This window comes from Filicampus tigris, chromosome 14 (genome assembly GCF_054856515.1).
Source record: "Filicampus tigris isolate MCC_2025a chromosome 14, RoL_Ftig_1.0, whole genome shotgun sequence".
NCBI lineage: Eukaryota > Metazoa > Chordata > Actinopteri > Syngnathiformes > Syngnathidae > Filicampus > Filicampus tigris.
Window position 1 is genome coordinate 11,856,088 of NC_141230.1, and position 11,812 is coordinate 11,867,899.

At 42.9% G+C, this 11,812-nt stretch overlaps 1 protein-coding gene across 1 annotated transcript in view; it reads left to right on the forward strand.

Moving 5' to 3' along the window:
- The window catches only part of dop1b (DOP1 leucine zipper like protein B), a 26,630-nt gene extending 15,134 nt beyond the window's left edge, over positions 1–11,496 (forward strand). The window contains exons 20-38 of the mRNA XM_086051134.1: positions 489–2,028; positions 2,843–2,930; positions 3,015–3,206; positions 4,768–4,890; positions 4,970–5,104; positions 5,187–5,242; positions 5,504–5,608; positions 5,710–5,776; positions 5,861–6,020; positions 6,292–6,374; positions 7,718–7,827; positions 7,931–8,080; positions 8,504–8,565; positions 8,650–8,778; positions 9,677–9,813; positions 9,890–9,945; positions 10,030–10,173; positions 10,352–10,484; positions 10,562–11,496. Coding sequence (XP_085907260.1) covers positions 489–2,028; positions 2,843–2,930; positions 3,015–3,206; positions 4,768–4,890; positions 4,970–5,104; positions 5,187–5,242; positions 5,504–5,608; positions 5,710–5,776; positions 5,861–6,020; positions 6,292–6,374; positions 7,718–7,827; positions 7,931–8,080; positions 8,504–8,565; positions 8,650–8,778; positions 9,677–9,813; positions 9,890–9,945; positions 10,030–10,173; positions 10,352–10,484; positions 10,562–10,819 — 3,728 coding nt within the window. The 3' untranslated portion in view covers positions 10,820–11,496. The remainder of the gene's footprint in view (positions 1–488; positions 2,029–2,842; positions 2,931–3,014; positions 3,207–4,767; positions 4,891–4,969; positions 5,105–5,186; positions 5,243–5,503; positions 5,609–5,709; positions 5,777–5,860; positions 6,021–6,291; positions 6,375–7,717; positions 7,828–7,930; positions 8,081–8,503; positions 8,566–8,649; positions 8,779–9,676; positions 9,814–9,889; positions 9,946–10,029; positions 10,174–10,351; positions 10,485–10,561) is intronic.
- Positions 11,497–11,812: the final 316 nt, after the last annotated feature.

Sequence of the window (11,812 nt, forward strand, 5' to 3'; positions counted from 1 at the left end):
CACAAAGATGTCACCAGAGCCCTGTTTAAGTGCCAAGTTCGGTATTCCCCCACCTATATGCAATTTGCTACTCCCAAATTATTTTGGAGCTTATCCACTGTTATACAATGAAAAATTAACGTATTTCCTGTCTTCGTTCTCTTTCTGAAATGCCGTAGATTGCCACAAGTTGTGCCAAAGACCTGTCTGATATATAAGTAGTGCCTACCACTACTTTTGTCTAGTAGAAAAGTAATGCTGCCTAGCACGTGTTAGACAGGGCTTTAGTGCGTGAGCATGTACACACACACACACAGACACACTTCTCTCATACTACTTCACTTCTCAGGGTAATGTTATACGATCAATATAAAATTATAGTTTGTGATATGTATGTATATATGTATGTATGTATATACACGCTATTTAATTGACTAATATGGGCAATTATTAACATTTTTGGGGTGGGCTTCAATCACTTGAATAACATGTTTTTCTCTGTATTAAAGGCAACCTCAAGAGTCTAAACAACAGAAGTCGCGGGACTGCCAAAGCGTGGGATGCCATGGCTACTGAGAGCAACAGCTTGGATCTCCGAAATGTCATAGACCGAGAATCCCTGTGGCTACAATTAGACAGCGGTCCCGAGTTGTCAAATCCAGGCGACGCTTTGGCAGCATCCAGGAGTGAGAGTGAGGAGACAGAGGGTGAGGAGGAGGACGGAGAAGAGGATGAAGAGGAGGCCGTCAAGAGCGAGCGCACAGAATCGGCCGACACCAGCGGCGCTCAAGTGTCCACGGACAATTCCGGCTCTGGCACTGAGGAGGGAGGAATGGTCAACGGCCTGCAAAGAGTGGAGTCAGAGCGCACGCAGGCGTCCGATTCGCTGTCGAGCGAGGATGACGAGGACCTGGAGTTGGAGGCTCTGGCCAGATCTCGTCTGTTAAAACAGGAGCGTGAGAAGAAAGAGGCCATTGGTTCACTGTTCCATCATGTGCTTTTGTATCAGATGGCGGGCGGGTGGCGCCATCTGCTCCAAGGCTTGGCGCTGCTCGATAGCCTGCTGAGGAGCAGCACTGAGTGCCCTTTAGTGGAAGCCTTCTCCTCCACCTCTCTGGACACCAGCTCGGCCGCACACCTAAACCTTGTTTCCAACCTCTTGCAGCGCCACCAGCAAGCTCAGGATGGCATGAGCTTCTACGGCGGTTTGCTTTCCCCTTCGTCCTCCCCCTCCGTGCCCCCTTCTCTCCTCATCGAGCTGCTGATGAACTTATGCCTGCGATTTCTCTGCTCTCATTACTCGTCCTACCAGAGCCTTGGGCCTCTCGACTTGCAGGGCAACAGAGACGTTCAGGTGAAGAGCGTGGAAGTGTTGACGCATATGGTGAATCAGCTCACCTGCATGGCACAAGGACAGGAGGGCAGCCTGGAGCACATTCGCAAACTCCTCACTGGATGTAAAGTGCAGCAATATGCTTTACTCACACTTTCAGCTTCTATGTATATAAGCCAAAGAGGAACGGACAAGGGAACATCCAAGAGTCTTGAGCTGCTGGATCAAGATGGAGGATTATCGGAGGAGAGTCTTGTAAATTTCGGGAAGGGAGAAGGGCAGGAGCAATATCCCTTACAGATGGAATTGCTCAAGCTCCTCCAGGCTCTCATAGTCTTGGAGTACCACGTGTCGGCCAGTGGGGCTGGATCTGGCGGTGCTTCCGGTCAGCCTGCGGAGTCCCCGACCGGCAGTAACCCCCTCACTAGGGGGTGGCAAACTGCCGTTTTGTTCCAGCAGTCCATCAAGGCAGCCCAGTACGTTCAAAGCCACCCCATCACCGCCCAGGGAATGTTCGTGTCCGCCGCCACCAGGGCTCTGCAGCCGCAGTACGGCTATGCAATGCACCCCCACTGGGTGGCACTGCTTTGCTCCTCTCTGCCGTATTTGGGTCGCTCGCTGGGCATCATTGTGGCTCCCCTCATCAATCAAATTTGCAGGAATTTGGATGAACTGGTGAAGCTTCATGAGCATGATGGAGGAAGGACCAATCAGAGGTAAAGATGGACTCTAGCACACCCGTGACCCTAATGAACACAAGCACCACAGAAAATGGATAGATATTTTAACATTCTTAATTGTCATACAAGTATAACACAACAAATTAAAACTATACTTACCTTTTGAAGGTGACTCATCGACACGCAGTGAAGGAGAAGGTGTGCTGTTTTTTTGTGTTTAGAAATAAATGCTTCTTATTAGTCATGGGAGATGGGGCTTAGCACCTGTTGTGAATAGTGAAATTCGGCAAATAATTGACGGCCCCCCACCTCAAAAGGTTTGTAAAAAATGGAATGAGATGTAATATTTTATATTAGACATGGCTTTGATGTGACCACAAAAGCAGCAAGTCGAGTGTTTCAGCATATAGCGGAGATTACCGTTCTAACCAAAAATCTGCAACTTTTTCACTATATTGTTAGTTTCTGCTTGGCAAAATTTAAATTGTGTCTGAAATTGATCGTCATACTTCATCTCTTTGCGTATCACAAAAAAAGACAAAGATAAAAGCAAACACTTGTGGAATTAATCCTGGATTCTCACAGAAAGGAAGTCTCATGAGATTCGTTAAGGGGGAGTCAACCCCCAAAAATTCTTTAAAATATGTTCTATGCGGGCCCACTCGTCGAAACATGACATTCTGATTAATATTGTTTGTCCACAAATGATGATGGTTTGAACTGCATGTTTCGTTTGACTTTCGAGGCATATTATTCCAAATTGTACAACTCTTGGGCAGTTAGACGTATAGTTTCCACTATATTTATTTGCAATGGTAGATTTTCTTTTGTACTTTGTTTTGTGTAACAGGCGGGAGAACATTGCGCCAGACTACCTTCTGACCCTTCTAGAAGGCCTGACCACCATTACACACTACTGTCTGCTTGCCAACAAGCGGGTGAGTCTCATGCGTACTGTACAAACACTACACACATACAAGCAGATATATCCAGGACCTTTTTTTGTGTGTTTGTCTCCTCAGACCTTGGTTGCCTGCGATACCGTTGACATCCAAAATGCACGCAGCGCCGTGCTGGAGGCGCTGCCGCACATGCTCAATAGCGTGGCGTTCCTATGGGGCGTGGTTATGAAGGAAGAGTTCCACAAGCGGGGGCCGCCTGACTCTGGACAAAGCAGCAAGCACAGTTCATCTGTCTTCTTTAAAAGCACCAAGGTGTGTTGTTGTGTCACACATATACAGCATACCGTTAAGTTCAGACAACTGCACCTGTTTTTTGCAACACCTTCGTCTTATTTGTGGATTTTCTCAATTCTAGGAGCCTCGCGTTCTCAATTCTTAGGTCTTCTGTAAAAAAATCATTTTGACCACTCATTGACTTTTTTTTTTTCTATTTTTTCTTTCAATGAGCTCCGTTCTGAAGTCTTAATTGTTCACATTAAATCAAAGCCACACACGTTTAAGCATTCTACAACTGATGTAACGGTCTATGCGCATGATCTCTGTTTTGGCACAGTCAGTTTAATTCCCACTGGGTGATGGTGTGAATGTAAAGGCCTAGATTGGCCAACAGTGACAGACGCTTTCCCCATTGGCGTCAAGCCAGCTGTCGCCACGTCACGCTGGAGGAATACACCACAGCGACGCTGACCATTAAAGTACCTTCTGCGCATGCATAATGTAATACCCTTCCATACCATCGGCGGCGGTAGTCACCATTTCTCATGGTTAGAACAATCCAATCGGAAAGCTGTTGGCCGGGGGCGGATTATAAAAATGTAAATAATGCATTCAGCTATATTCTTCACTCACGATGAACTCCCACGCGAAGTAAGCCATCACGTTCTTGACACGGTATTGTGAAATACTTACATTGTTAACCCTCACTCTTGTACTTGTAAGAAGATTAAGGCGGCGGAGGCGAGCTCACTGTTTTTCCGCATTTGTCACTTCCCGTTGATGCTCCGAGCGCTGATTTGCTAGCTAGCAGCCAATCAGAGTGACCAAATGTCACGACTTGCAATGCCGATTCAACATGCGTAACCGCCCCCAAGACGCTTACAGACGGTGGCCACCACACCAAACAGACGGCGCATTCAGACGCCACCACACTTCACGGCCTCCGACGTCGGTTTGATCCATCAGGGCCTTAAGATTGAAAGGTTGTCAGCAGAGCTGGGCATTCCATCTGTGATGGACCGGTCCGGCTATCCGCCTATGACGGACGCCCATTTTGCTGCCGGTTGATGAAAGACGGGAAAAATTTTAAAATAGACGAACTCAGCATAGTCGTAAGCCCATCCGTCTTTTGTCTGTAGTCCGTCTTTAGTCTATTTTTCGCGGCGAGGAACAATAGTTAGTTGAAAATAACTGATTTTTAAAAAAAAAAATTAAAAGACCTTCTCCGGGGGTATGAGAAGAAGCAACGTTTTTAATCTGGATTTATAAGCATTTACTCTCAGGGCGGACCTTACATCTGTTAGCAACTTATTCAATTTGCGTGCATCATAACAACTAAATGCAGCTTCACCATGTTTACTTTGAATTCTGGGATCTGTTGTACAGCTAATTGGGAGCCAGTATAAAGCCTTTATGACTGGAGTTAAATGTTCTAGTCAGAACCCCAAAAAAGTTCAGTTTTGTTCTGTTTCTTTAAATTATTGAGTGACACTTACACGAAGTGCTGAATAGACCAAATTTAATAGTATATTTAACACTTTTGCACAAGGTAAATGCTGTAGCAAATTCCACTCAATATTGCTGTGTGCTTGCTTAGATTTTACGGCAGCGAATACTACAGTTCCTGCTTCCACTGACCGGCCAATATGGTATTCCGCTCATGGCCTCACTGGGAGCAGCCTGGAGCAACAGGAAGAGTAAAAGGAGGCACACAAACAATGTAAGAACTGCAATGTTTCAAAGCACACCTGTCACCTGTAAGAATTGGTAGGTTTGCAAGCCCATGTTTTTTTCTTTAGGTTTTACCTGTGGCCAGTGAGTCTCATCTAACCATCGTTGAGCTGGTGAAATCATTGAACACCTTGCACACAGACACAATCCTGCAGTTGGTCAAGGAAGTGGTGAAAAAGCCACACCAGCTCAAAGGGGATCAGGTATCAAAATAGTTTATTGCTCAGAAGTTATATTATCGAGCACCTTTTTGTAAGAAAGTTTCTTCTGTCTTCCCTAAATTAGAAATCAACCCTGGTAGACATCCCCATGCTGCAGTTCACTTACACTTATATCAAGAGGTAAGTAGTGAAAGACTCATATGGATCTTCTACTTCCACCATAATTCATTCAGGTTTAAATCACAAGTTTTGGACAGCGCTTGTTTTTCAAGCTATGGACTAGGACATGCAACAAAATAGTGTAGTTAGTTTTGTCAACTTACCAACAAGTCACTATATTTAGCGCCTTTTTCAACCCATGTGTCGACCATTATTTTATATTTTTCAAAATTAATTCATCTCATTAGATCATTTATGATTTGTTTATTGTGTATAATACAGTGTTACAGCACAAGACTTGCAGGAGAGCATCGCCCCTGTCCTCAGTCTGCTACGGGAATCTGTCCCACTGAACTTGGCTCCCCCTGGTCACTTCTTACTCCTGGGGTTAGTTTTTGCACACATAGTTAATATTAAGTTTGTGCTGAAGCTATTTCAGAGTTTGCTAAAATTTACTGCCTGCTTCAATGACCTTTTGTCACCTGCAGTATCCTCAATGAAGTTGTCAATCGACTCCCCAACTTGGACAATAAGAAGGATACGCGAGATCTGCAGGTTTGAAGACAAACTCGCGTTCAAGTACTTAATTAAAAAACAAGGAGAAACTAATGGAACTGATGCTGTTGTCAATTGGTACAGGAGGTAACTCAGCGCATCCTGGAGGCTGTGGGCGGAATTGCGGGTTCGTCTCTGGAGCAGACCAGTTGGTTGAGCCGCAGCCTGGAGGTCAAAGTTCAGCCACAGGTGTGCCCCGAAACGGATGAGCCTGACGACGTGGATGTGGACGGCGATCACTGTGGTAACTTAACACTTATTGCGCCTCAACAAATCTCATCTACGATAGCTTTCAATGAAGAGTTACTGCACTGATAACAAACACTGGCATTTTTTGTTTGTCTGGGTCTTTGGGATTTTTTTTGTTCTTTATACCTTAATGGCTGCATTACTAATCAGGAAATAGGTTCCTAGTTATTAGAGCCATAAGGGCTTTGTCAGCATTTTTTGATCTGGCTCAAACTTGAAAATCTTATTTTTGTGTGTGAAGAGGAGCTTATTTTTCCTCTTGACAGACCCGATGACTCAACCCAGCACCATGGTTTCATCCTCGGCTCCATCAGTTTACAGCGTGCAGGCCCTTGTGCTCCTGGCTGAGGTGTGTTTTATATAATACTGCATGTGTAAAAGTGAGTTCAAATGTGCGGACAAAATTGTTAGTTCCCTTCAGGTAAAGAAGGAAATCCTCAAAATTGTGCATTGAAATAACGTGATACTGACAAAAGCAATAATGAATGGTCATTTACTGGAAATTAACTAATGAATCAGGCATTGCTTTATTTTTGTATTTTTGCCTGGAAGTGACAGTTGCTTTAACTTAATATTTTGTTGCACAGTCGCTGCAATCAAATGATTTCTGTCATTTTCAATTAGACTTGTTCACCTATTTACTGGTATTTTGGCCCATTTTTTATGAGCAAACTGCTCGTTGTCTCTGGTTTGAAGAGTGCCTTCTCGAGATGGAATTTTTCAGTGCCTTCTACAAACGTTTAATGAGATTTAGATAAGGGCTCAGCGTCATAGAATTTATCATGCTCTGTCAAGGTTTTCTACAGGAAAAAACATGGCCGCTGGGCAGATTGGAGCACGTTAGCGCCCACAGTACAAAGAGAAGGCCTGAAAGCGATATCAGTCGTTTTATTCTGAAGCTACATTTACTGGACAAAATATTCCCAGCGGCCTCAGCAGCCATCATGGACAAAACTGAATGGTAGTGAGACAATACATGCATATCACATCTCTTCTATCGCCAACGATTTAGGTTCTTGGTGAATGATTTGCATTGTTTGTAGGTCATGTCCAACGCAGCCACCAACAGCAGGGACGATCTGTTTCTGTCTCTAACACGCAATTAAGTGCTCTTAGTAAATGAGCCCCTAAATTGTCCATAGGTGTAAATGTGAATGTGCATGGATGGTCTGTCAATACGTGCCCTGCGACTGGCCGGTGACTAATCCAGGTTTCCCATGCTTCTCACCCAAAGTCAGTTGGGATAGGCTTCATCTTACTTGGGGCCCTAACAAGATCAGGTGCGATAGAAAATGCATGGAAAGATTAAGAAGCCTTCAACCCAATAGAAAAGAGCCGAAAAGATTCCAAGTGGCAGCCAAGAGACTGGAAAGACGTTTCTGTAAAGACAATTGGACCAAAATCTTTGCTAACCTAATCTTATGTTTCACATTTTAGAAATTTTATTTAGCGTGTATTTATGCATTTGGGCTGATACTATATTAATTACCAAAATGAATAAACAACCATAAAAGCTTGTCTTTGTAAATAAGCAGTCTTACAAATTCAGTAGAGGATCAAATAATTATTCCCCCCTCTTATTGTATATATTCATATTAACACATTTATCTCACGGTTTAGGTCTTGGCGCCACATAATTATTCCCCCCTCCATTGTATGTATTCATATTAACACATTTATCTCACTGTTTAGGTCTTGGCATCACTTCTAGATATGGTGTACCGCAGTGACGAGAAAGAGAAAGCTGTGCCTCTCATTTCTCGTCTCATGTACTACGTTTTCCCTTACTTGAAGAACCACAGGTAATTGCTGTACCGTTTTTACCCCCATCACCGTATAAGTACCGGTACTTTAGGATTATTAGATTTCGATTTTTTTCGATTTCGATTTCTCCTTTCTTTGTAGTGCCTACAACATGCCCAGCTTTGAGGCAGGAGCCCAGCTGTTGAGCAGCCTGAGTGGTTACGCCTACACCAAGAGAGCCTGGAGGAAAGAGGTTTTTGAGCTCTTCATGGATCCCCTTTTCTTCACAATGGATGCCTCCTGTGCACCCAGGTTAGTGTGATCATTGCTGTAGTATTTTGATGCCTTACAAACGTAGAGACTAAACGTGTTTCTCGAATGTACAGTGGAATTTAGAAATTCTGCATCTGAAATGTTTTTTAATTCAGTTTACTGGTCATATTTACTTTGAATGTTTTTTAATACTATACAGCCATGATGCTCAATGAATGTCTAGTTAATCGAGGTGGTCATTTTACAAAATGTTGCCGGTCCGTCATTTGTCATCCATCAGCGGCCTGGGTACCCTGTCCGTCATCGTCAGTCCGTCATTTTTTTTCAAGCCGAACCAAACGGCATGTTATTTTTGCCACGCTTCCATCATCGTTTCCGTCTGTAATATTCACCGGTCCGTCAGTGCTGACGGACTGCCCACTTCAAATTAAGTATCTTCTTTGTGTTATGTGTTCTATCCAGTTGGAAAGCCATAATTGACCACTTGCTGACTCACGAGAAGACCATGTTTAAAGACCTCATGAGTGAGTACACGCACCTTGATGACATGGTAGATGCCGGAAGGGGAACATTTGTAAGAACGCCACACTTGATTTTGGCTATCGTAGGCATGCAGAGTGGCTCCCTGAAGCTGTTTGCCAATGTCGACCAGAAACCCATGCTCCTCAAGCGCCAGGCATTTGCAATGTTCAGTGGGGAACTCGATCAGTATCACCTCTATCTACCACTTATCCAAGGTGAGACGTTGTTTCTGAATATTATGTACAGTAGCGGAAATTTTATCTGCTGTATTTATGAGTTTGCTCACTTGCACAGAAAGTAACAGTCTCCAATTTTTACATTTGTTTAATTGTATATCTGTCAAAAATGAACATGCTAACATACAATAGGAAAACTCTATAGGCACACAAGCTAAGAATTAGCACATCAATGTGTCGGTTGTTAAATCATGGATGTTTTAACACAAATGGTGAAGCATCATATGTAGACTGACAATATAATACTCATAGGCGTGTATGCTTTATCCTCTGTGAAGCATGACTGATATTACTGCCATACTGATAGGCTGAGAGAGGAACTGAGCCTGCAGTACAGTATGTCTGTGTGCCCTTTATTGCCCAAAGAACGTATACCAAAATGAGCAGCACAAAGTGGATTCAAGGAGAACATGTGACAAAAATGGTTCAATTAGTTTCAATTCTATTTATGTAATTACTGCATGTTTTTATCAAGTGTAACATTATGTAGTGATATTTTTTCCTCATGAAGAAAATTCAACTTTTTTTTTGTTTTTTTTTTTAGGGAGGATGGAACCGATTAATGGCATTTACATTCATTATAATGGGGAAAGATGATTCATTTCTCAGGGCACCACTCTAACTCATGCTTAGACTTTGTTCTGTAAATCGCTTTGTTAGAGCTGCAGGGTCAAATGCTTACTTAGAAGCAACAGTTTATACCATTATATTGTGTTTACGCATTTTAAGTGATCTTCCATCTATTACCATAATCACAAATTCAACCATGAGAATCAGAGAGTGTGAATTTCTTTGTAAGTGAGCAGTTTTACAGATTTTCCTATTTTACATTTTCTAACCAAAAGGTAGAGATGATAACAAAATTGTTTCCTACCAGAGCGGCTCACGGAGGCTTTACGAATGAATCCCAGCCCCGCTGTTTCCGCTCAGATATTCCTGATGTTCCGTGTTCTCCTGCTACGGATTTCATCCCAGCACCTGACATCTCTTTGGCCGATCATGGTCACAGAGCTGGTAAATATTTTTGATTTTTCACCCACAGAGCACACAGTATTGTAATTTTAATAACTGTTTGCTTGTTTATGTTCAGATTCGCATATTTGCTCGTCTCGAGAAAGCTCTGTTGGTCGATAAAGATGTCTCAAAGTGAGCTCACAATTTTTATTCCCGAAACCTGACCATGTCATTACAGATAACTATTTTAAATACTGTAAATAACTGTGTTCCCAGGCTGGCTAAAGTCGTACGTGGAGCCCTCGACAGAAATGCTCCTGTAAATTTCTCCCAGGCAGAGTTGGACATGTACCTGTCGGCTTGCAAGTTTCTGGACACATCCTTAGCCTTCCCCCCTGAGAGGATACCGCTTTTTCAGATGTAAGCACTCTTCTTTGGGAAACGAAATGTCAACATTTGAAGATGTGGTGCTACACTTGGTGTTCGGCCAGTGGCCGATATTGTGTGTCAGTAGTCCAGCTCCACTAAAAGAAAATTACTATTTTTTTTTTTTTTAATGAAAAATGCAATCAATAAAGACACTACATTGCGTGTGCAGGTATCGCTGGGCGTTCGTTCCAGAAGTAGATGTAAACCACTACAGCGGTCCAGAGAGTGCACTGATAGAAGGCGAACAGGAGTGCAAGCCCCACGTTGTCCGAATACTGGATGGAATACAGCAACGTTATGGGGTAAAATCAGATATTGATAGCTTCTTAGTTGATGAATGCAAAAACACTTACCGTAATTTTGTGCCCCTATTTTGCAGACACTAAACGGGCTGAGTGAGGAGTCTGCTACTAAGCACCTGGAATTTCCACTTCTCACCCAGAGTTCAATGTCCTCAATCACCCAGTTGTTGCCTTTCCTTTTTACCCTGTGCTGTTCTTTCCAGGGGCCACCCATTCACAGCCTCTCACTGCCCACAGCTCAGGTAGTAGACTACCCCGCAGCCAACGCGGATGCCGTGTTGGAAAGGCTCGAGCGTATCATTGAGGAAGAGTTCCTGGACGACATGGAGAATTGAATGGAATGGAACTCTGAAAATGGGCACAGTGCATTTTTGTTGACTGCTACATATGAAACGTGTTGACATTTATTTTAAATGTTTTAATAATTCTGCACAGAAATACACTGAATGTGTATTTAAAAAAAGCAGAGAAGCTGTGCCGTAAAATTATGCATTGTGCTTTTTTTGGGGGGGAAGGGGGTATATTTTGTCAGTGTTTTTCCACAAATGACCATCGGGAATGTTGTCCTCACTAACTAAAATAAAAGAAGACCCATTAAGGATTAGTCTTGCTAATATTTTTGCATAGTTGTTTAGGCCACCCACACCTTAAATTGTGGTGTTGGAGTGTACACACCTTTCGAATATTCTGTTTCTGTGTACTTGAATGCAATTAACGAGAACCAATTTTATAGACTAAACGTTTGTGTTCTGTTGTCTGACCACGAGAATGTTCTGTTTGAGTAATCTATTCTTGATTGTTTTTGGACCTCACCCCCCCCCCATAGATTTTATGTTGTTTACATACCATTTTGGGTATGAAGGGAAATGTGATTTAAGTGTTCCAAGGTAGCTTTTACAAATTCCTGCTATCTTTTACCCTTGTCTATGTTAAAATGTTTGTCATTGTTTAAATTATTCCAAATGTTGAAAGGACCATGTCAAAGTTGAAATTAAAAATGTTAATAAATGAAGTGGTTACATTGTGTTATTTTAACCAATGCCGTAGACAATGAGAGAGAGCTACCCAGCTTGACATACCATGACCATGCAATGCAACGCAACGCACTGGAGGTGCACCGATCAATTGACCAGGATGGGAATTGGTGCCGATTTCCTTAAAGCGGAGGTCAACCCAAACATTTTTGTTCAAGAATATGTTCTATGAAGGCCCAGTAGTTGAAACAAGGTATTCTGATTAATAATTGCGTTTATGGCGTATGAGCGGCAAAATCCACCTGTTTTTAGCCTTTAGGGGGCGGCCATTTTGTCACTTCTGTCGACTGAAAA